A 25,685-nucleotide genomic window follows, 5' to 3' on the forward strand; every position below is an offset into this window, starting at 1 on the left:
TTTGAAGCTCTCTCTCTGATGACCTATCAAGACCTATCTCTCTCAGATATGCCATGCGGGTACATTCATCCATGTGGACACAAAAACACCACTATTGGATGAGCCCCACCATTCAACATATCCACAAAAATCCTTCTCTAGTAGAAAGCCAATGTCTTGGCAGGCATATTTTGTACGTCCCTCACCCCAGCAAAAAAGGAAAAACATTGAGTTGGAAAAGATATTAAATCTTGTGAGCCCCAAGTAAAAAAGGAATGGAAAAGTATGTGCTACCAAACAGTTGTAAACTCTTACACACCACTTTTTCTTACAGGTAAGCCTATAAGAAGGCTTAACTGTAGGTACTGGAAATATCTCCTAAACCTGCATGGTTTAGGGGATTTTTACCATACAGGGTTGTGCCGACGTCATCGGCGCATGTGCACTAAAGAAAGGGTACTATCGGGCCGTTTCTATAGGGCCTGTGCCGTGACCGTGCGCATGCGCCGGAGTGACATCATGCAACTCTGGCCAGTCACAGAGTCGGAGTCCATGGCCTCAGAAGGAAGAGGGACGAAGATGGACACGGCCACCAGCAGGGACATCGCAGACATTGCAGGGTTTGTTTGCAGGTAAGTGTAACATAATGGGCTAGTATGCAATGCATACTAGCCCATTATGCTTTTGCTTTGCAGGGGAATAAAGAGGAAGTAAAACCCATCAAGATTTACTTGCTCTTTAAACTTTGCATGTTTCGCGCCTATATTAGAGCTTCTTCAGGAGGTGAAAATAATAAAGCGGTGAGCAAGAAAATATGATAGTACCATATAGGGAGTGATATTGAGATCATTGTGTCCCATTCATATTGATTGTCTGCTACACAAGTTGACATCTACAGTATATAGATTTATGTTACTTGGAGGTACTGAAAACAAGTATACTATATTTATTGTTACCTCACACTATAGGAATTGACATTTATGGTCATGACATACTTTTAGATTACTAAACTAAAGGTTACATTTTATTTTGGTGCCATGATTTATTGCATGACAATTGCAGCAAAACCCCACCGCGTTATAAGGTCCCATTAAAAATGAATGGCACCCAAACATGCATGTTGCCATTATTCACTGCGATTCTGCCTGAGATCGCAAAACACCAGATGTGAACGAGGCCTGAGGAAATTTTACTTTATATCATGTTCACACTATTTACTGTTTGCCAAGTACAGGCAATTATCACTAATGTCACCTTATATTCTCACAGATAGCACTAACCATCAGTCCGCAGACACCGCTATATCTGTGCCATCTAGCCCTCAGAAGTTCAAGTTACTAATGCTATCATTTGCAATGACCAAAACTAGCACTGATGTTGAATGCTTCACTTTGGTAAACACTGCCATGAGAAAAAAAAATCCTTTTCAATACTTGATTATTGCATAACTATTGTAGGAAGCTAAACCAAAATTTCTCAAAAAAAGAGTTAGTATAGAAAAATTTGGATGGGGCAGATACATAAATAAAATGTCTATATTGCTATATTCTAGTCTAACAAATTTTTCATTACTTACAATTCTGCAGACTAAGCACATCTAGGGATATGAATATAAATAACTTCAGGATATTGCTTCCTTGCCAAACATGAGATGATTAAAATTCCCTTTTCTGTTGATCTAGTAGTGTTTGGCATTTCACAGTGATTACATGCAGCTCCAATCCTTATTGCTGTCCGTTACCTTTTCAAGCACTGAAAAAGTCTATTTGTTAGGTGATTGGTCTTCAAACTGATGCCCGGGGGCCAGATGTGGCCCTTTGCTTGCCTTTAGCCAGCCCTTGGGTCATTATTTCTCCCACTGATATGAGACACTATTCTGTCAACTGACTATAGGGCACCATTTCTCCCAGTGCCACCAATGGGGGACTATTCCTCCCAACGATGGGTCACTATTCCTCATATTCTGGTATGCATGCAAGGCAATCACTCAACACTAGACAAATAGGATTTTTGTACTCACCATAAAATCATTTTCTCTGAAGTTCATTGACGGACAAAGCTCCAGTAATCTTGACCGTAGGGTTTTTACGACACCTTCAGGAGAGGACTAGGCAGAACATGTAATACATGTTAAAACAACAGAACTTTACAGTTCCGCCCAAGGGGTGGTCCCTCTGGTAATAACCCCTCAGCCTGCTTCCTGCAGCTCAGTACATCAACAAGCAGTATAACGTAAACCAATAGGAGGGGAGGGTGCTGTGTCCATCAATGAACTTCAGAGAAAAGGATTTTACGGCGAGTCGAAAAATCCTATTTTTCGGTTTCGTTCATTGACGGACACAGCTCCAGCAATCTTGACTGTAGGAACGTCCCCAAGCAGTGTCATAATGAGGGCTGGGAACAGCAATAAAACTTCACCCACAACCAACGGTGCTCCCTAACAGGGGAGTCACCATCTTAACTAACCGCATCAGAACTTGCGGCCAACAAATTCAACAGTGCATTAATACTCAAAATGAACTGTTTTTTAAACAGAATAAAGAGTGCGGAATTGCAACATTACACGGCTGCCTGCAAAACTTTGCGGCCAAAACAGGCATCCGAAGATGTGCTTACATCCACTTTGTAGAATTTGGCAAAGGTGTGAACTGACTACCAAGTCAACGCCTTACACGCTTGAGCGACTGATGCTTGATGTCAGAAAGCCCAAGAGGTTCCAATTGCCCTGGTGGAATGGGCTGTGACAGGAAAGGGGGGCAACTGCCCCTTCAAGGCATAGACCTGGACCACAATCTGTCTGATCCACCTGGAAATGGTGGCCGACGAGACCGCCATACCTTTTTTCGTACCAGCTACCGAAAAGAACAGAGTCTGACTTCCGAAAGGGAGCCGTGGCAGACAAATATACCCTTAGAGCCTGGACCACGTCCAGGGAATGAAGGCCACCCTCTCTTTAGGATGTGTCGGTTTAGGACACAGAGATGGTAACACAATGTCTTCATTGATGTGAAACGCCGAAATCACCTTCGGCAGAAAAGAAGGTTGCGGATGCAACACCACCTTATCCTTGTGGATAACCAGATAGGATGACTTGCAAGACAAGGCCGCCAGTTCCGAAACCCTCCCAGCTGATGTAATGGCCACTAGGAAGACCACTTTCTGAGAAAGAGTCAACAAGGGAATTTCCCTAATATTCTCAAACGGCGGTTTCTGAAGCGCCGATAGCACCAGGTTCAGATCCTATGGGGGCAAGGGTGGACGCACCAGAGAGACTACATGCTGGACACCTTGTATAAAAGTGCTCGCTAGAGAGTGAGACGCCAGGGGTCGTTGGGAAAAAACAGCCAAGGCTGATATTTGCCCCTAATGGTGCTTAAAGCCAATTTCTGGTCTACTCCTCGCTGTAGGAACAGAAGGATCCTGGAAACGGAATAGGTGCATGGACGCCACCCCTTCTCCTCACACATGGAGATGTAGGCCTGCCAGGTACGATGGTATATCTTCTGAGAAGATTTCCATGCCCTCAAAATGGTAGAAATCACAGAGTTCACAGAGGGATGCACAAAGAACTAGGAAGAGCTGTGGAGAAAATAGGACAGGGTAAACGCTGTACGCCGGGACTGCAGACCAGAATACAGGAAACACCTGCCCGCTTGATCATCATTTGAAAAGGAGCGCCATCTGGGTGCCAACTACACAGCAAGGAGGTGAAAGTATTCGATACAGGGCGTACACAGGCGGAGATACTACATGCCGTAACCCCTTAGGGGGAGAGGAATCTGGTGAGTGGGGACCCAAAGGGGCACGAGCACAGAAGTCACTGAATTTATGTGAACACAAAAGTCACCTTTGCTCCCTTTTTTTTGAGGCATCTGGAACTTCATGAGACATTTATTGAACTTTATATATACAGCTTTCACTCAGCACTTTTTGGGACATTACTGTTGTATATTTTAGCAAACTTTATAATCTTTGCACTTGATTATTGTGGATTGCTATTTAGTATAGACAACCTAATACGGTTGTCTGTACGGTCTAAAATATTGTTGCAATTATCGTTTTTTCTGCACTGTAGCTTTTAGATTTTTTGCATGGGTCTAGGGTATATTTTTACTGATGGTTTTTTGCTGCATCAAGTTTTTTTTGCATATATTGCACTTTAGCACTATTTGCACCTTGAGGACACTTTATTAGTTTATAATATTTTCTAATGGCGTTGGATTCTATAGTATCTGTGAGATAAGGATCTGGAGTTTGTACTACATCAGATACAATAGAACGTTCATGTGGACATTACCTAGATCCTTCCTGTAAGAAGGATACACTAAACACGTATAGTTATTTGTTTAATTGGGATCTTCTATTTTCATTATTTTTTTTTTCACCACTTATATTTGAAGGAATATTTATTTAGTTTACGCCCATTACCCACCTCGGGTACAATACATTTTGGGCACACCACAGAGGGGTGTACATAAAGGGGGTAGGTGGGAAGTGAGCACGCATTAGCGGGGCCTTTTGTTAGGGATTCTGTCTTCATATAAGATATTGATTTGAGCCTCCTTTCCCTTCCTTTTCTTCTTTTTTGGGTTGCTATCTCCTTTACAATAGTACAGTGCATATATGGCTGGTAACGTGGAGTGAGGATAAGCTAATTCCATTGTTTATACACTGGCACAAGCACTGGGAAATATAACCTGGGTATTATTTTATAGATAAATTAGTCATTCTGGTATAGGTAGCGCCATAAGCTTTATAATAACATTATAAACAGAGTTCCACATGCCCCGGTTCTTTAGCACCTGGCTCTCAACAGCCATGCCGTTAAAACCAGTGATGGTAAAGCAGGATGGAGAATCGGACTTTGAGACAGAAGGTCTTCGCTCATCAGTAGTCGCCAGGGAGCATCCGCAACCAGACGTACTAGGTCGGCGTACCAGGGACGCCGAAGCTAATCTGGTGCAATCAGCATCACCGGAATCCCCTCAGCCTCCACCCTGCGGAGTAGACGTGGTAACAGTTTTAGCAGAGGAAAGGCGTAGATGGAGCCACCAGCGTGTCTGACGCGTCTGCCCAAGGATCTCTTGTCCTGGAAACTAATCTCGGCACCTTCCGATTGAGACAGAAGGCCAGGAGATCCACATCTGGTGTGCCCCACTGTAGGCACAGCAGCCTAAACACCTCCGGATGCAACGACCATTCTCCTGGGTCCAGCATCTGGCGACTCAGATAGTCCGCCTGCCAGTTTTCTACTCCCGGAATGTAAATGGCTGACAGTACTGGTACATGTTGCTCTGCCCACTGAAGGATGTGAGCGACCTCCTGTGCTGCAGCCGATTTTCTTGTTTCTCCTTGATGGTTGACATATGCCACCGCCGTGGTGTTGTCTGACTGGATCCTGATCGGACACCCTCATAGTCTCATCGACCACGTGGAGAGGCATAGCGTGATCACTCGGAACTCAAGCATATTGATCGGCAACTTGGATTCCTCCCCCGACTGTACTCCCAGTACTCCACCCCAGCCGGTCAGACTGGCGTCCGTTGCGATCACTTTCCAATGTAGAGGTAGGAACGACTTTCCGGACCGAAGTGCTAGGGACCTCAGCCACCAGAGCAGGGAGTCCCTGACCGACTGGCTCACCCGAATCTCCTGATCCAGAGATAACGGAGATTTGCCCCATTTTGTCAATATCTCCTTCTGCAAGACTCTGGTGTGAAACTAGGCTTACGGTACCACCTCGAAGGAGGCCACCATGAGGCCTAGGACTTGCATGCAGAAGCGCAGTGACAACCACATCCTCATCAACAGCTTCACCGTGGCTCTGAGAGTCTGCAGTTTGTCTGAAGGGAGAAGCACTCTTGCTTCCACGGAGTCCAACAGTAAGCCTAGGTACTCCAGGCCCTGAGTCAATATAAGCACCGACATTTTGAGGTTCAACAGCCACCCAAATTCTTGCAGGGTTTGCATGGTGATCGCCACATCCTCCTTTAATTCTGAGGCGGAAGCTGCTCTCAGGAGGAGATCGTCTAGGTAACCCATGATTGCGATCCCACATTGTCGTAACAACGCCAAAATTGGAGCCAATACCTTGGTAAAGACTCAGGGTGCTGATGCCAAGCCATACGGCTGAGACAAAAACTGGTAGTGGGCTCCCCCTACTGCATATCACAGAAACCCCTGATGCCTGAGGCATATGGGTATGTGCAGGTACGCATTCTGGATGTCCAAAGATGCCAGGGAGTCCCCATGATGGAGTGCAGCGACATCTGTACTTTTACAAAGCAATTGAGGGCTTTCAGGTCCAAGATTGGACGTACCCCTTCCTTTTTGGGGACTACAAACAGATTGGCGTAGAACCCCTGAAACCTTTCCAATTCCGGAACAGGCACTAACTTAGTGTCCCCAAGAGGGCCTCCCGGTAAGCCGGGAGTAAGGGTATGCTGGAGTCGAAGAATGTGTTTGGTGGCCAAGAGAGAAACTCTGCCTTGTAGCCAGCTGAAATCAGTTCGCAGACCCATTGGTTGGACAGCCGAGAGGCCCTTTGGGCTGCAAACTCCCAAAGGCGACCTCCCACCCGAGTGACGGGCAGGGGCAAACCTTCATGCGGTAGCACTTTTGTTCGCAGGCTTGTTAGGCTTGTAGGTCCAGGGACGCTTTTGCCCTCAGAGGTTGTCCTGCCGGACTGGAAGCGTTTAGCGGAAGTCCTGGATGGACTAAAAAGCCTCTTTTGATCGGAAAATGAGGGCCCTTGCCAGCGGCGTGGCTCCTTAGTCTTCCTGGCCAAGGGCTGCTTTTTACCACCTTTGCGCATGCACACCGCCTCCACCCTGGCAACGAACATTTCAAGGACCACCGACAAAGCGTCCAAAGGCACTGCACTGTTTGCAGATGAGCCGGTTGCACCAGTTTCTGAAGCCATGCTGACCCATCCTGTCTGCCACCCTTGGAGACTTAGGACAGGTGCACAATCCCACCCTCCTAGCTGCTGCAGACCGAGGGAACCCCACCGCAGGACTCACCACCCCGACCGAGTGCTGCACCATTCAGTTACAGGTGTCTGCGTCCAGTATCAGCTCCCAGGTGTCCTGAGCAAAAACGTTCTGAGCAGCAGGGACCAGCACTGAGGATAAAAACCATGCTGGGCTACAACCAAATGGCCGTCGGTCACCCTGTATAAGGGACAATCACAAAGAAAATGGCCGCTGAGCTACTGAAAAATGGCCGCTGAGCTACTGAAAAATGGCCCCCGACCATGTTTTCCACTGAGGCACACCGAAAATGGCCGACAAAACTGTACACAGTGAATGAACAGAGATAATGGCGACAGACAGCGATATGGCGATCAGCACATGCAGACCTCCAGACACCCAGCGGGGAGACCACAGACACCCAGCGCAGCCCCCAATCTAAAGTCAGAGCCCCCAAGATGACCCCTGGCTCAGGTACCCACACCGCTCAGCAGCCAGTCATGCAGCATCCCCCACGGGGGGGGGGGGGGGGGGGGGCAAATAGGGATAGGGAGGAGAGGGACCCCTAATCGACCTCCCAGGGAATGCCCAGCTGCTCAATCCCGCAGAGGCAGGAAGAGCTGTACTTACCATCTGGATGAGCTGGGGACATCCCATCACAGACCCACTCCCGAGCAGTAGGGGTGGCTGCTGGCCACCGCACACTGTGACAAGGACATCGGTAGTCCAGTCATATGTGTGCCCTGGAGCGTTGCGCTCACTGGCCACCCTTGGAGCCTGAGGGGCATGTTGTGGCAGACCCAGCGCGTAGCTAGGGTCTGCACACGCTCGATGGCCAGGCTGGGGAGACTACAAGGATCTAGATTATCCAGCCCGTCACCCAGCCGGCTGTTGATAGGAAAAAACAGGATCTAAAAACTTGAGTAAAAGGCAAACATTCAGCAAAAAATCCCAGGACCGATGGTCCCGCAGGGAGTCTAGGTCCTTCTCCTTCACTAGGCAGAAAAAAACTGAGCTGCAGGAAGCAGGCTAAGGGGTTATTACCAGAGAGACTGCCCCCTGGGCGGAACTGTAAAGTTCTGTTGTTTTCACATGTATTACATGTTCTGCCTAGTCCTCTCCTGAAGGTGGCATAATAACCCTATGGTCAAGATTACTGGAGATGTGTCCGTCAATGAACGAAAGAGAAAAAGCTACGGCTCCCACAGTCATTCTGGAAAGGCCTGGTCAGTTCCACAATTCCCTATTATAAACCCGCTTACCTGTCTCGAAAAAAGTATGATAATGTGTGGCAGGCATGGTTATCATCCCCATCTACTACTGCTGATAGTTTTCAATTTGCTCTGGATTATGAACAGTCCTGGATCTCTTTTGCAGGGTGCCCCTTGTTGGCTAACCTTGTTTGGACCTTAGGTGTTTGTTGACCATTTACTTGAGTGATATTATATTGGGGACCTATTCATTTTGGTTTATAACAACTGGTAGTTATGGTTTTCTATCCATCCCTGTATTCACAAGAGTGGGGGAGACTGATTTTAGCTCTTTGTCCAGATCGGGAATGCATTTACTGTATACATTTGCTACCTATCCATCACGTGCCAACTGAGCCTTACTGCCAAAAGGGATGGAGGGAGAGGGTGTTTTTTGTTTGTATTAAAGCCTAGTACACACCATTTATTTTTCGTTCAACCCAATGGGCTAAACAGAAAAAATAGGATTTTTGTACTCACCGTAAAATCATTTTCTCTGTAATTCACCGACCGACACAGCTCCTCTCTGTAACTAAATGGGTTGTTAGCCTCATCACTGGAGATACTAGGCAAGTTGTAATAAAACATTTCAGAACTTTTAGTTCCGCCCATGGGGCGGTCTCTAAGTTACAACCCCACAACCTGCTCAGGCAGAATTCAGTACGTCAACAAGCAGTATAACATAAAGAGAAAAAGGAGGGGTGGGTGCTGTGTCGGTCAATTACAGAGAAAAGGATTTTACAGCGAGCACAAAAATCCTATTTTCTCTTATATTCACCGACTGACTCATCCTCACTACCCGAACGGTCCTGGTCAGCGTCATCTGACAAGACAGAGCAGGGGTCACCGGCCTCAACAGGACCCGAGTCTGCATCAGAGCTCTCCCCAGAGGACGGACGGACGGGGGGCAGGGGCCGCTTTTTAGCACCTTTCTTCCCACGTACCGCCTCTATCTTGGCAACGAACAAATTGAGGATCACCGTAAGGGTGTCCATAGGGAGCGCGCAGTCCGCAGGTGACCCCGTTGCAATTGCCTGGATTTCGGGGGAAGAAACGCCAGTTTCTGAAGCCATGCTGACCCTACCCTGTCTGCCACCCGAAGGGGACTTAGGACAGTGACAGTCCCACCCTCCTGCTGGACTCACCACCCTGGGCCGTTACGCACTGTATTACCGCAATGCCTGAATATCCCCAGCGCTTCAAGATGCAAAGATAGCAGAAAACTGTGTTGGTGGCCGGCCAGTCGCACGATCGGTGGGCAATCAAACACACATGTTCAGAACACAGGGTAACCTTCCCAGCGCCCTGTGATGACTAAACAGGAAGCAGAGGGCACAGGGGCAGCTGCTAGAGCACAAAAACGTGGTCCGGCTACAAGAAAATGGCCGCTGGTGTTCTTAATATGGAATCACCAAGAAAATGGCCGACTGAAGCCAGTCTGACCCTTGCCCATACTTAAAATGGCCACTGAACAGCACTATGAGAGACTAGAGAGAACATGTGGCAGGCACAGTGCTGCACCAACACAGGGGTATGACTACACAGGCATCCAGCGGGACTAAGCTTCAGGACCCAGGCACCCAGCACAGCTAAAACCCCCAGGTGAGAGCCCAGACATACACACACCGCTCAGCACATGTACAGCCCCCCCCCCATGAGGGGGGGGGGAGGGATGTAGGGACCGGGGAGAGAAGAGAGGGGGGCCCCCGAATCCACCTCCCAGGGAATGCCCAGCTGCTCCACCCTGCCAGGCAGGGAGAGCTGTACTTACCAGTCCTGAAGCTGGGAGACATTCCATGGTAGTCAGCTCCTGATCAGTACAGGGAAGACTACTGGCCTCGGCATACTGTGACGCAGACATCAGTAGCCCGGTCATATGTACGCCCCGGAGCATAAAGCTCACTGACCACCTCTGGAGCTGAGGTTTGTCGTGGCCTGCCGAGCCTTAGCTGCGACCTGCACATGCTCGCTGGCCGGACTGGGGAGACTACAAGGATAAGTGAACCAGCCTGTCACCCAGCCAGCTGTTGATAGAAGATCACAGGATCATTCATCTTGCGCAATAAGCCAGGCTTCTGTATCAAAAAATACGGACCTGTGGGCCCGCCGGGTTCCTAGTTCTATCTCCTTCACTAGGAAAGAAAAAACTGAGTTCTGCCTGAGCAGGCTGTGGGGTTGTAGCCTAGAGACCACCCCATGGGCGGAACTAAAAGTTCTGAAGTGTTGTATTACAACTTGCCTAGTATCTCCAGTGATAGGGCTAACAAACCATTTTGTTACAGAGAGGAGCTGTGTCGGTCGGTGAATATAAGAGAAAAAACGAATAGCTCAGGTGTGAGCTGCTGTATTAACTATGCGATGTTAGTACAGCAATCTCCCCTGCTGTTCTATTGTGTTCTGACAGAGGGACGGCATGATAGAGCACTTTGGTCAGTGCTCTCAGACAGTTTTGGTCATGCCCCTTCCTGTGAGCCCATGCTGGCTTCTGTCAGACCAGCTGCAGTAAACATGGGCTGAAAGTCGGACAGTTTCTATTGAACTGGACAATGGTGCCTGACATTTGGTCAATGTGTACTAGGCTTAAGGGGCACTTTTAGTTATTAGATCTAATTGTTCAGTGCAAGGCCCCTTTCACACATGCTGACCGTTCTCTTCGTCAGTTCATGTTCGAATTAAGTTTACATACGTTTTTCATCAGTTTCTACATTTGTTTTTTACATCCACTACCAATGCTAAAAATGGACCGTTTGTCAGTTTTTAAGAAAACGGATGTTGATGTAAACGGATGTTCATACTTTTTTCCATAGAGATGCTATGATGCCTGTTTTTTATCTGTCAACGGATGGATGAAAAATGGACAAACAGTCCGTATGTGTGAAAGAGGCATAAGGTAACTGGTCAGGCCCTGTGCGGCCGGTAGGGCTGAAACAACAAATTGAGTAATCGACAACTAATCGATTATGAAATGAATCGATTACTATTTTCATAATCGATTAATCGGCCAGTAACATAATGGGGTTAAAAAAACGAAAATGAGCCCTTTATAGTACAAAAAGAGCAAATCGCTACTGTAAATATTACTTTCACAGTTCTACAGTAAAAAAAATGAACCACTTACAGTAGTGATTATCTGATTTTTTTGTACTATAAAGGGCTAATTTTAGTTATTTTTAACCCCATTATGTACTAAACGTCTTAGACCTGATTCACATCTATGTGTCTTTTTGTGCTTTTTGCAGAAACACACTACAGTTCATTTACATGGTTTCCTATGGGACACGTTCATGTATGCTTTTTCAGCCGCTGCATATTTGGAAAGGGTCAGGGACTTTTTTTTTAAATGCAAAGCAGTGCTTTTTTGGTTCAATTTACTTCAATGGAGAAGCTGCAGAAAAAAGCAAGCAATACACTTTTGCAGCAATTTGTGTTTTTAAATCTGCCCAACAACAAAATGGCCAAAAAACATTATCTCTTCTAATAGTATATAGAGTATATCTCCTCTAATAGTGTATACCAGGGCTCAAAAATTCAAGTCCTGAGCCACTAGCCAGGCCTTAAAGTGGTTGTAAACCATTACAAACCACTTTGACCTACAGGTAAGCCTAGATTAAGGCTTACCAGTAGGTCCAAGAAATATCTCCTAAACCGTGTAGATATTTGCCAAAACACAGGCACCGCTGTCTACGGCGCATGCGCCATAGACAGCGGTGCGCAGGCGCACTGAGCGCGCCGCTGTCAACGGCGATATGCCGCGAGTGGCGGCTCCTGTGCGCATGCGCGGGAGTGACGTCATCGCGGCTTCGTCGAATGACAGCGTCGGAGCAGCGAGACCCACGAGAAGATGGATGCTCCAGACTACAGGGGACAGCCGTGACTTTGCTGGCTCCTGTGTCAGGTAAGTGACACATAATGGACTACTATGCGATGCATAGTAGTCCATTATGCTTTACCTTTGCAGGGAATCAAAGAGGAAGTAAACCCATCAGGGTTTACTTCCTCTTTAAGAGTTTCTCACCACCAGTTGCCTCACCCAACCTCTTCCCTGCTCCACTCCTAAGTCCGCCCCTAAACACACCCTTTTTATCCTAATTATCTCATGAAATTACACTGTTAAATGTTTTAAGCAGAATTAAGTTCCAAAAATAAATAACAACTTTAAAAATATTAAACATAAAGCATATCAGTACACATCAAATGCAGCCTCACTGTGCCCATCAAATGTAGCTTTACGGTGCCCATGAATGCACACTCACAGTGCCCGTCAATGCAGCTTTATGGTGCCCATCAAATGCAGCCTCCCTATGCCCTTGAATGCAGCCTCACTGTGTCCATCAATGCAGCCTCACTGTGTCCATCAATGCAGCCTCACTGTGTCCATCAATGCAGCCTCACTGTGCCCATCAATGCAGCCTCACTGTGCCCATCAATGCGGCCTCACTGTGCCCATCAATGCGGCCTCACTGTGCCCATCAATGCGGCCTCACTGTGCCCATCAATGCGGCCTCACTGTGCCCATCAATGCGGCCTCACTGTGCCCATCAATGCGGCCTCACTGTGCCCATCAATGCGGCCTCACTGTGCCCATCAATGCGGCCTCACTGTGACCATCAATGCGGCCTCACTGTGACCATCAATGCGGCCTCACTGTGCCCATCAATGCGGCCTCACTGTGCCCATCAATGCGGCCTCACTGTGCCCATCAATGCGGCCTCACTGTGCCCATCAATGCAGCCTCCCTGTGACCATCAATGCAGCCTCCCTGTGACCATCAATGCAGCCTCACTGTGACCATCAATGCAGCCTCACTGTGACCATCAATGCAGCCTCACTGTGACCATCAATGCAGCCTCACTGTGACCATCAATGCAGCCTCACTGTGCCCATCAAATGCAGCTTTACGGTGCCAATGAATGCAGCCTCACTATGCCCATCAATGCACTCTCACTGTGCCCATCATTGAAGCCCTACTGTGTCCATGAATGCAGCCTCACTGTGCCCGCAGCCTCACTGTGCCTGCAGCCTCACTGTGCCCGTGAATGCAGCCTCACTGTGTCTGCAGCCTCACTGTGCCTGTGAACGCAGCCTCACTTTGCCCATGAATGCAGCCTCTCTGTGCCTGTGAACGCAGCCTCACTTTGCCCATGAATGCAGCCTCACTGTGCCCGCAGCTTCACTGTACCCGTGAACACAGCCTCACTGTGCCCCATCAATGCAGCTTGACTGTGATCCATTAATGCAGCTTTTGGGAGCCCCATTAATGCAGCTTTAATGTGGCCCATCATCAATACAGACTTACCTGGACTCCCCTGGATGTGTCACGGAGCTGGCTGGGTCTGTGTTCGATGCGCAGTGTAACAAAGTTCCACCCCCCAGACCGGCTTGTTTCAAAGGCGGAACACTGATACCATCACACGAGCCGGTCTAGGGGGTGGGACTTTGTTACACCACGCGCTGAACAGACCCAGCCAGCTCTGTGACACACAGCGGGACATTCCCGCTGTGTGTGTGATACACAAGACAAGAGGAGGAGAGAGAGGGGGAGGGGAGCACTGCAGCTTCACCTCAGCTCAAAGCGGCGCCAGGGCAGTCCGGTCCTGCCTCTGTGTGTCCTCTGGCTGACAGTTTCCTGGCTGATCGCTTGAGCCAGGAAACAGTCAGCCTGGTCAACCCCCGCTCCTCACTCGCCCTGCATTAAATTCCACTCGCAAATTGCGAGCAGAATTTTTGAGGGCTGGTGTATACAGTATATCTCTTATGTCTGTTATTCTCACAGTGGTTTCAATATTTTGCTCCCTAACCACATAGTTGGTTGTTTATATTTACCACTGTATTTAGATATTTAAGAATAAATTGCCCTTTTCTTTAAACTTTAAATATTAACTAAATTATACACCACACTTTTTTTAAGGTTATTAACCGATTAATCAAAACAATAAATCGCCCAACTAATCGATTACGAAAAAATGTGTTGGTTGCAGCCCTAGCGGCAGGTATTTCTTGTACTGTGGTGGTATATCTGTGTGTCTTGTTCTGCACCTACTGTATTGACGGTGTATATGTTTGTACAATTTGTATGGAATACAAACCTGTGGCATACAGCTGACCATAGTAATGATTGGATGTGACTGTACATGGGGTAACCCTTCTACTTGCATACAGACACAGATAGTCTGAATTCAGGGGTGTACAGTTTTACACATGCACAAGCATTCAAAAGCAGTGGTGTGCACCTGCGTAATAATTTAATTACTATGGTCGGCTTTGAGCAGCAGTCGTAGAAATACAACTGCAATTTAACATTTTTACGCCAAAAAGCACCCGTCTGCATAAGCCCTTAATAGTTGACCTTCACATATAATTTGTTTCATCTGGCAAGGATTTTTAATTCCATTCAATTAGACTTGTGATCTAGGCAGCATAGACAGATTCTCAAACCCTACTGAAGCTTTGGCACAACCCTCGCCTGCTGACTGGACAATTATAAATGGTCTAACAACTTTCTGCCTACTAAAAATGTGGCCTGCTATTCTTGGTGACTATTATTGCCCATATAAGTTAACATATGGAGCAGAAGGATCATTGGTCACAATCTTAAACTCACCTCACGAAGTGGTATGATTAGATGGCAAGCTTCCTCCTCCTTGCTGGCAAAACAGATGTAGTTATTGGACACAAACATTTGACCGGGTATGTGCATCTTGGTAAACGGCGTCCACAGAGTGCAGTCTGTGTGTCCATCCAGCCTCTCATCTTTTGGCAGTCGGAAAGTGGATCGGTATTGTTCATTCTTTGCTCTGGCATCTAAATCTCTGGAGAAGAGACACAAGACATTACCTAGATATTCAAGATATAGGAAAAGTAATTGATGCAGAAAAGTGAGCAAAATAAAGTGTGGCTTGAAAAAAATATTTAAATACATCAGGTATATTATGAAAAGCTGTTTTTATGTAAAGTGACACTATTATCCAGAAAATAGTACATTATAATATACCATTATCCATATATGCATGGCTGGTTTAAAAAAAAACAAAAAAACATACATACATTTCTAGTAAATTATTTTTCTCATACACAGCACACACTATATCATGTCACAGCTGCTGTAGAGTAATAACCCCATTCTGTTTTATTTCTCTGACATCAGACATTATTTGGGTACAAAGGAAGACAGTCTGAAGCATGAAGTAGACAAAGGAAACTGATAACTTATAGCCATGTATTTATTAATATCAGTATCCTAAAGTCCTAGGGCAGCTGAGCTCAGAATAGGGGAAAGAAAAAGCAGCACAATGAGCCAAATAGTTACTATATGCTGCAGTGCCATAAATATGCTAATAGGAGGAGACAGCTGAGTAACAGAGGGATGAGCTAATCAATTTGCTGCTTTTCCTTTCACCGTCCAGTTAAAAGCTTGAGGGTGGGGGAGACCTGTAAATGTTATCTGCTGCAAAGGAAACTCAGGTTGGATGACATTCAAGTAACATGGAGGACTTGGGTGCTAACTGGAGTTACACACTACTTCCCTTACACAGCTTAAGTACCTAGAGTGGTTTTGTGTAAGAAAACTGTGATTATGTCATACACATTGTATCTGGATTTGGTTGCTTTCAGTTCTCTTTTAACCATAGTTTTACCTAGCTTCCAGCAAAGAATGACAAAGGGTGGAAATGAGCAAAAAAAGCAACGCTCACATCCAGTAAATCCAAATTTGAGGTCTGCAAATGCAATGCTTAGCGTTGTTTCCATGCCCTATGCACAAAAACATAGGAACTGGGGTGCATAAAAAAAATGGTAGCAGATGCTCTGGACTGTCAACATTTGAAATATTTGTCTGTAGCTGGAGGTAATTTGTTCGCTGAAGCGCTGGAGAGTGTCTGCAGGCAACAGTGAAGCATGGTGGAGGTTCCTTGCAAGTTTGGGGCTGCATTTCTGCAAATGAAATTATTTGATCAGGATCAATGGTGTCCTAAAATGCTGAAAAATACAGGCCGATAACTTATGCCGTGTACACACAACCGGGCTTTTCAACAGACTGAATTGTGTCAGATTTTGACGGACTTCCGTTGAATTGGACTTGTCTACACACAATCACACCAAAGTCTGACGGATTCGACCGTGATGTCATACAACCAGACTAGAATAAGGAAGTTCATAGCCATTAGCCAATAGCTGCCCTAGTGTCGGTTTTCATCTGTTGGACTAGCATACAAACGGATTTTTTGACCGAACTCTAGTCCGTCGGAAAGATTTGAAACATGTTTTAAATTTAAAGTCCGTCTGATTTTTAGACGGCAAAGGTCCGATGAAGCCCACACGCGATCAAATTGTCCGGCGGATTCGTTCCGTCGGAGCTTTGCTATTGAAAAGTCTGGTCGTGTGTACGCGGCATTATACATCATGCCATACCAATAGGGAGGTGTTTGACTGGCTTCAAATTTATTCAACAACAGAGACCACAAACATACAGCCACATTAAGGACTATTTTCAGTGGAAAGAAGAACAAGTAGTCCTGTAAATGATGGTTTGGCCCCCACAGAGCCCTGATCTCAACTTCATTGCGTCTGTCTGGAATTACATGGACAGAAGGATTTGAGGCACCTACATCCACAGAAGATCTGTGGTTGGTACGCCAAGAAGTTTGGAACTACCTGCTGAGCACCTTCAAAAACTGTATACAAGAGAACATAGAATTGAAGATGTTTTGAAGACAAAGGTTGGTCACACCAAATATTGATTTGAATTTAATTTTTCTACTGTTCATTTACTTTCCATTTCGTTAACTGATAAAAATAAATGTGACGGTTGCCTTGTGGAACTCAGCTTACCTTAGAGAGCTCTGGAAATCCAATTTCTAGCTCCCTCTGCCCCTCTTATGTGTAAGTTACCCTGTCTATTAGGGGCACAGGTTGACCAAGAACCTCAGTCGGGTCTGCACTAACCAGACTCCCAGTACAACCACACTGGACGCAGCATTGCGTTTTACCTATTATCATGGGTTCTATATGGTGTGGTTTGTGCTGAAAGCATGAAGGGGCTCTTTCACTTGGGACAGTAATATTTATGAACAATCCCCTTTATGATATATATGAAGATAAATAATTCCACCGTTCAGACTGCTAGAATATTGTAGGAGTGTCTCAGACCATTGCCAGATATTTTGAGGTGGGGTGGGGGTTGTTATGTGTTTATTGTTAAGTGGCTGTTTCCCATTGTTCTATTGACTCGGTCTGCCTTGGGAGCAAACTATTATGGGACATACAGTGCCTTGGCAAAATTATTCACCCTCCATGGCATTTTTCATGTTTTGCTGCCTCACAACCTGGAATTAAAATGGATTGTTTGAGGATTTGCATTATTTAATTTACAGAACATGCCCACAACTTTGAAAATGTTTTTTTTTTTCTTGTGAAGCAAAACACAAGTAGGACTAAAAAGCAGAAAGAGTCAATGTGCATAACTATTCACCCCCTACATCAATACATTGTAGAGCCACCTTTTGCGGCTATCACAGCTCCAAGTCGCTTTGGATTAGTCTCTACGGGCTTGCCACGTCTTACCACTGGAATTTTTGCCCATTCCTCCTCGCAAAACTGCTCCAGCTCCTTCAAGTTGGATGGTTTGCGCTTTTGAACAGCAATCTAAGTCTGACCACAGGTTTTCTATTGGATTGAGGTCTGGGCTTTGACTTGACCAATTCCAACACATTTACATGTTTCCCCTTAAACTACTCAAGTGTTGCTTTAGCATTGTGTTTGGGGTCATTGTCCTGCTGGAAGGTGAACCTCCATTCTAGCCTCAAATCACACACAGAGTGGTACAGGTTTTGCTCAAGAATATCCCTGTATTTAGTACCATCCATCTTTCCCTCAACTCTGACCAGTTTCCCAGTCCTGGCGGCTGAAAAACATTCCCACAGCATGATACTGCCACCCCCATGTTTCACTGTGGGGATGGTGTTCTTTGGGTGATGTGATGGGTTTGCGCCAGACATAGAGTTTCCTTTGATGGCCAAAAAGTTCTTTATGATAAAAGCGGTTATGATAGCTTTGATGGTGCTCCTAGGGATCAAAGATTTGGATATTTTTTTATAACCTAACCCCGACTTGTACTTCTCAACAACATTGTCCCTTAATTGTTTGGAGAGTTCCTTGGTCTTCACGGCAGTGTTTGGTTAGTGGTCCCTCTTGCTTACGGTAGGTGTTGCAGCCTATGGGGCCTTTCAAAAAGGTGTGTATATGTAATGACAGATCATGTGGCACTTAGTTTGCACACAGGTGGACATCATTTCACTAATTATGTGACTTCTGAAGGTATTTGGTTGCACCAGAGCTTTTTATGGGATTCATAACAAAGGGGGTGAATACACACGCACAGGCCAAGTTTTTTTTTTTTCTGAAAAATAGTTTTCTAATTTTACTTCACCAACTTAGACTATTGTGTTTTGATCCATCACATATAATTCAGATAAAAAAAAACCCATTGAACTGAAGACTGTAATGTAACAAAATAGGTAAAAAGCCAAGGGGGGTAAATACTTTTGCAAGGCACTGTATATGCTTATGTGAAACCACTGTCACCTATTAGTTGCTAGAAGGGAGGGGTGTGACAGAACTAGCCGGGACAGAGGCTTTTGGAGAGGACTGAATGCTAGCCTCTTGCATTGCGATTATGGGCCCTGGCATTTGGGGGAATGGTGCTCTTTATGAGCTGTATGCCTGGATACCCTGGAGGTGGTGTTACTTTAGATTCAGGTCCATGTCCCCCAAGACACACAGACGCTGGGAACCCTGTATATGCCCAAAGACTATTCATGGTTGTTAATTCTGAACAATACATGATCCTTGAAAGAGCTGATCACATTGACCTGTGGAGACGGACTGTCTGGTCACCTAGGCTGCCTTAAGTGCTGTGTTAATTAACATGCTAATTATGTAATTGTCTTTTAAGTTGTTGCTATAGGGGAGGGGGGAAGCCCTACCTCATTATCTAACCCCTTGTGTTAAAAGTGTAAAAAAGGCTGTACCCTGTCCAATAAAGTATTCAAGATTCTACAAGCTATTTTCAGCTACACTTGTATTCAATTAGAATAATATATATCTCTCTGCTGGTCAGACTGGAGGAAGCGGTATTACTGACGGAAGCACTTAAGCGGAGTGTGGGATAGGATCTGTCACAAGGGGGATTTATCCTGCAGCCCTTCCTAAAGGCTGTCTGTGTGTCTCGTTCCTGAATGTAGTTTTACCCTGCCCTGGGTCATTATGCAAAGAAGGGGGGATTGTCCCCTGAGTGTATATCTCTTTGTACCTGTGTTTGAATAAACAGTCTTATGCTTCTTACCACCCTACACTGATGTCTCGACAAGTGAATGGGTGGGCTAAGGGATCTTGGATTGTGCTGGTACTGGGCAAGGGAAGCTTATACTTTGGACAAACTCCTCTTGAGTACAGTGTCCATCACAATAAACTATTACCACTTCTATTTCTGAAAGCATTCTTCATTTTCAGGATTTTTTTTCACACCTTCCTAAAACTTTTGCACAGTACAGTAGGTCTTGACTTTCTCATACCGTTTCAGAGCAGAGATGTTCTTGAGTGGTCGTGTAGGTTTAGGCAGATTCCGGTCTTCCAGGAAGCCTTCATTGTCTAGCAGTTGTCTCATGGCAATGTTAGCTAGCTGTTCCATCAGCTTGAAGGTCTCACTGATGTTAAGGAACATAGAGAAAAAGTACTCGTTGTCTCGTGTGTTAACTTTGATGCATTCTGGGAAGAGCAGAGTTGCATTCTTCTCAAGTTGAGTTACATCAAGCCACTGGATGACTAAGGTTACTAAAAAAGATAGGAGGAAGTCATCAATGAAAAAATATTATGTTTATAAAATAATATGCTCAGTCTTATTTTATCAATATTTCAAACAAAACAACAGATTGATCAAACAAAATCAAGAACAAAATTATACATATTGATACACAAACTTAAACCGCAGTTCTGACAAAAAAAATAAAAATAAAAATTAAAAGTCATCAGCTACAAATACTGCATCTGCTGACTTTTAAAATAAGGATACTTACCTGTCCAGGGCGCACATGATGTCTTGACTCGAAGCCGACCCGTCCCCTCAACTCCAGGTGGAGGCGCCGGCATTGCTATTAAGGGAATCAGGAAGTGAAGCCTTGCGGCTTCACAGCCTGGTTCCCTACTGCGCATGTGTAAGTTGCACTGCAGGTTCTGAGCAGTCCCTGCTGTCTTCTGGGACCTCGTAGATCGCCGCAGATACTGCAGTGATCTTTCGCCGGAAGTGAAAGCAAATACCTGTATTAGACAGGTAGTCTGCTTCCCCTCCTCCCTGAAATGCCAAATTTAACACCAGAGGGGGGGTGGAATCCGGACAGCGAAAGTTCAATTTTTTGGGTGGAACTCTGCTTTAAGTGCTAACAACTCGGCTGGACCTTTAACTCTAAATTTAGGCAAACTAAATTGTTATAGGTTACAGTATTTTTAACGGTTAGTAAATCGTACAAGAGCTTATTTAACCCTTCTTGCCGGCCGCCTCCCGGCCTGTTAAGAGTTTTAAATGGGGAGGTGGAGGTGATAGGCGTGTGAAGGCCCATTCGCCGAGAGGCCGCATATGTACATTAAGCCATGGGGATGAGGTTAAACATAGTTTTAAACCTTGCAATTTTCAACACTGTATGAATAAAAACTGCTGATTTTGCTAAAGATGGAACTCCTGATTTCTGATGGCAAGGAATAACTTCTCTTGCTGCTGAGTTAAAGTGGGGAAGAATATCTTTCTTCATTGTTTTTACAGGGCCTGATATTATAGATAGATGGCGAGTTGGAATTTGTGTCATTGTGATCTTAGAGTGCAGTATCTCTCAATAATATGTTCTCTAAATGGGTTAATCGCTGGGTACTTCCACCATAAACTGTATGTGTCATATTGTGACAACAGACATGATTGGATAAATATGGTTGAGGAGATCTGGACATCTATACCATTTGGTATTTAATTTAAATCCCTTTTCCAGATCACTGGTGGCTATTGATAATTTGTGGGCAAATATAAAACATTTTTCTCGTTCATGAGAAGGAATAATTGTTTGAAGTACACTCACTTATGCTGCTGTATATTGGGCAAATTTGTATGAGCCAGAGACAAAAAAAAATGTAATATACTTAAAATACAGCATGAGATGGAGGAGTGTACTTAAAAGCTTTTGGGGTGGAATGAAGTTCAGAAATATCTGGGATAGAACAAACAAACAAGATAAGTCATTGCTTATAAAGCCATGGGCCAGGTATATCCCTTTCAGGCCACTAGATAAAAGAGAATGGGCAAGCTTGTAAAGACTTTAGATATTTTGCAAGAATCTCTTTTTGGTCGAAGGACCACCAAGTGTTACCCTGTAAGGCAGGTGGGAAAGCTTGATTCCCAAAAAGAAGTGCGAGTGTTATAGAACCAAAATATTATGAGATCTGCAAGTTTGTAACAGTCTGGTTCCACAGAGAAAGAGTTTGTTTTGTGATGTCGGGGAGACATCCTGTGGAGATTCGGAGAGATGGAAAAATACACGGTAAGGCCGGGAGATCTATGGGAGTCATAAGGTTTTCAAGTTGGACCCCATTAGGGAATCTAAAAAAGACTTCTACTTTATAATAAAGGGCCACATCAGGCGCTCTAGCTAATCCTTGCATCTTGGGCAACGTAAGCACCCAATACCAAAGCCTACTATGCCAAAGAAATACAGAAAACATCTGTTGGGCTTTTGTAAGGAGGACTTTTTAATGGAACTGTCTGAAATATGTAAAGAAATAGGGGAATGACATCAATTTTAAGAACATTTAGATGGCCCATTCAAGATAGATGTTAAGTATAAAAAAAAAAAAAAAAAATCTGTGTTTGGAGAAAGATATATTCCTAGGTAATGTAATTATGAAGGGCTGAACTTAAATGGAAAATTATCCTTCGACTGCAAAGAGAGATCCGGTGTACAGTATTCCTGTTCCTGGTAAAATTGATTGCTTTGGTGGACACAAGCTGAGCCAGCACCTGAGATGTGACCATGGAGTGTGCAGCCGGATCTCATCTGAAGCTGCATGTGAAATATTTGACCTATGCAAATATGGTAAGCTCCTGGTGCTTGGCCTGACTGGCTTACTCACTAAATGAGGCTTCAGAGAAAAGGCGAGTCCAGAAGTAATGCCAGGGGCTCTGTGCTTGAAAAGCATTTTGCATTCTGAAGAGTTCATCCCCCTAGGACACTTAACAAACAAACTGAGACATACAGGTAGTGGGAAGGGATATCTTGGACTGACCTACAGTTGCTTTTATTTGCCAGTATCCAATCCTCCTGTAGGCAGCAGTATAACCCAAAAGTTAACGACTTCCTGCGTTCCTCAATAGACGAGAATGGAAAGTGATTTTAAACACTTAAGGACAAGCCACTTATAGTGCAACAGGTTGGCTCCCCTGCGACAACATCTGTCATTGTAAGTTGGCTTGCGCAGTTGCGGGCGGGCTCTCGCTGAGGAAGCGTGCCCGCAGGTCGGGTGGATTCGATGTCTGTCGGCGGCACAAGTGCAGTGCAATGCAGAGTGTTTTTGTATTGCACAGCTCTTGTCTAAGGTTGTTGTTTGATGGTTTACAGAAGAAAAAAAAAAAAGAAATGAGACACCTCCGGGGTTCTAAAGGGGGACGCTGATTGTAAGCAGGACACACTTACCAGAAGAGCCGGAGATGCCACAATAGGATGACCACCAGGGGATCTCTAACTGTTCCCAATACCAAAGGCATATATTCACATGCTGTTACCTTACAGCAGTAAGGTAAGGGGACACCCATACACTAAACAGCACGGAGGATAAAGAAGTCACCCAGTACCAGTATTACACCATAGAGATTTATCACCAGCACTTTATCTTTGTGTCTACAAGTCACCATATATGCTGCACTTTATTCTACGAGAAGGAATTCTTCGCGGACACTTTGATATATTTTATTCACCTATAAAAGGACTTATCACTAAATATCACCTTAAATGTTACTGGCACTTATTTATTATTGTTAGTACTGATATTTTACTATTATCAATATCGTTTATTTTTGTTCAGTATTGCTTTTATCTATTGGATATTTTGGCGACATTTGCACTTTAATCTATGTTCTTAGGCTTGGTCATTACCAGCATTGCCTCTCACAGTATTTTCAGTGCCTTTACTCACAGCACTTCCGCACTTTATTATTTATGTACAGTGCATCACTACCCTTTTTTCTATTTGCTGTGTACATATGATGCCAGACCGATGCTTGCGTTCGGCTTTGCGTGAGAGCAGGGGGGGACAGGGGTGTTTTTTTTTCTTTCCTTTTTTATCTTATTTAACTGTTCCTTTCGTTTTTTTTTTTTTCTTTTTTATCATTTTTATTGTTATCTCAGGGAATGTAAATATCCCCTATGATAGCAATAGATAGTGACAGGTACTCTTTTAAAAAAATTGGGGTCTATTAGACCCTAGATCTCTCCTCTGCCCTCAAAGCATCTGACCACACCAAGATCGGTGTGATAAAATGCTTTCCTAATTTCCCAATGGCGCTGTTTACATCTGGCGAAATCTAAGTCATAAAATGTTCTTAGCTTCGGTTTCTTAGGCCATAGAGGTGATTGGAGCCATTCTGGTCTCTGATCATCTCTATGGTCAACTGGCAGAACCACCAGCTGCATTCTCAGCTTCCCTGTTGGGACAGGAGAGCCAGAGAAAACCATGGAAGATGGTGGGATGGGGGGCATTCCCTCCCACTGCTTGTAAAAGCAGTCTAGAGGCTAATTAGCTGCTAGGATTGCTTTTACATGAAAACTGACCGCTGGCTGAAAAGAATGATACCAAGATGATATCTAAACCCGCAGGCATCATTCTGGTATAACCGCTCAAAGTCCAGTAACATTCATCCACCCACTTTTAATGATGGGTATACATGCACCATTTATATATGCCGAAGCATGAGGGCATCCTCCCCAAAAGATAGGAGCAAATCGCTCCTCCAACCCTGCTGTCCTCATGCTTCGGCATATATGCTCTTTTTTTTAACTGTGGTGGTGAAATCACCTCCTACAGCGCTGGAGTCACGGCGTTATCTATCGTGGGAGCAAACGCTGTTGCTGTCAAGATAAATAAATACAGGCTGCAACTGAATGGTGTACCTGCTAAGCAAATGATGCTTAACAATAAAACAAACATTACAGTATAACATACTATACCTGCAAAGCAAATACAATAAAACATAGTAAAAATAAAACCGAGAGAGAACAATAGCTATAGAACAATAGTGAGTGAACAGTAGAGTGGAAAGTAGAGAGGGAACATAAGAGAGAAAACAGAGAGAGAGAAGAAACATACAACCCCAACGATTTTTGGCTTTATTATTTTTGTGTTTTTTTTTTCACTTTTATAAAAACCGTTAAAAAAAAAAAACTATAAACTGAACGTTGCAGGTTAGGGTCTCTCAAAATGTGATGGCCATCACATCTTTCGAGACCCCAAGACCCTGTGTACGTGTGCCTATGACTGTGTAGTGCTGTACCATATGCGAATACTCAACTAGTGTGTGGTAGCGTTCGCAACAGTCACCAATGCAAACACCAGGTTGGTCAGGACAGGAGGGACAATAAAAGCGGGTGTCACGCCTATATCCGTGCTTTCTACAAACACGACATCTTCCTTGGGGGTTTCTTTGGGTAGGGGTACCAGAGAGGACATGTGGAAAATTCCTCTCATGCAGCCGGCTTACTGCATTTGCACTGGGAAGTTGGGCCAGAGCACCCTCTGGATACAGAAGGGCTCTGATGGTCTCTTCCTGGAATTTAAGGAAGGATCCAGTTCGTCCTGAAGCTCTGTATAGCACATGAGTGTTCAGTAAAGCCAATTGAAATAAGTATACAGACACTTTTTTGTACCAGCGCCTGGCCTTACGGGCAACTGTGTACAGCGCCAACAACTGGTCGTTGAGGTCCACCCCTCCCATATTAAGGTTATATTCGTGGACACAGGGGTTTCTCCACAACACCAGTCACCGTAGGAATTTGGACAGTCATGTCTGCTTGAAGGGAGGTAAGAACGAAAACATTCTTATTATCCCTCCACTTCATAGCGAGCAAATTATTACATCTCAAGCAGGCTCTCTCCCCCAGCCTAAGACGGGAATCTACAAGCCGCTGGGGAAAACCCTGGCATTTGGTTGCATGGTGCCACATTCTTCAATCTGTTAATCAAAGAAGTGACTAAACAAAGGCCCGCTTGTGTAATAATTGTCCACATACAAGTGGTACCCCTTTCCGAATAAGGGTGACACCAAGTCCCACAACAATCTTGCCAACGCTTCATATGTAGTCAGGGCAATTCGGCGGCTCTACGTGACTATGTTTTCCCTCGTAAACCATAAAACTACATGTATAGCCTGTGGCCCTGTCACAGAGCTTATACATCTTGACCC

General features: G+C 45.0%; 1 protein-coding gene across 2 annotated transcripts in view; it reads right to left on the reverse strand.

The window, feature by feature from the left end:
- Positions 1 to 25,685, reverse strand: part of TBC1D9B (TBC1 domain family member 9B) — a 174,377-nt gene that overhangs the window by 67,916 nt on the left and 80,776 nt on the right. For both annotated transcript variants that reach the window (XM_077474303.1, XM_077474302.1), the window contains exons 5-6: positions 19,768 to 20,026; positions 14,802 to 15,009 (exon numbers count right to left, since the gene is read on the reverse strand). In XM_077474303.1, the coding sequence (XP_077330429.1) occupies positions 14,802 to 15,009; positions 19,768 to 20,026 (467 nt within the window). The remainder of the gene's footprint in view (positions 1 to 14,801; positions 15,010 to 19,767; positions 20,027 to 25,685) is intronic.

Source organism: Lithobates pipiens, unplaced genomic scaffold, assembly GCF_037356315.1.
Source record: "Lithobates pipiens isolate NorthernLeopardFrog02 unplaced genomic scaffold, aLitPip1_a1.2 Scaffold_8, whole genome shotgun sequence".
Classification (NCBI taxonomy): domain Eukaryota; kingdom Metazoa; phylum Chordata; class Amphibia; order Anura; family Ranidae; genus Lithobates; species Lithobates pipiens.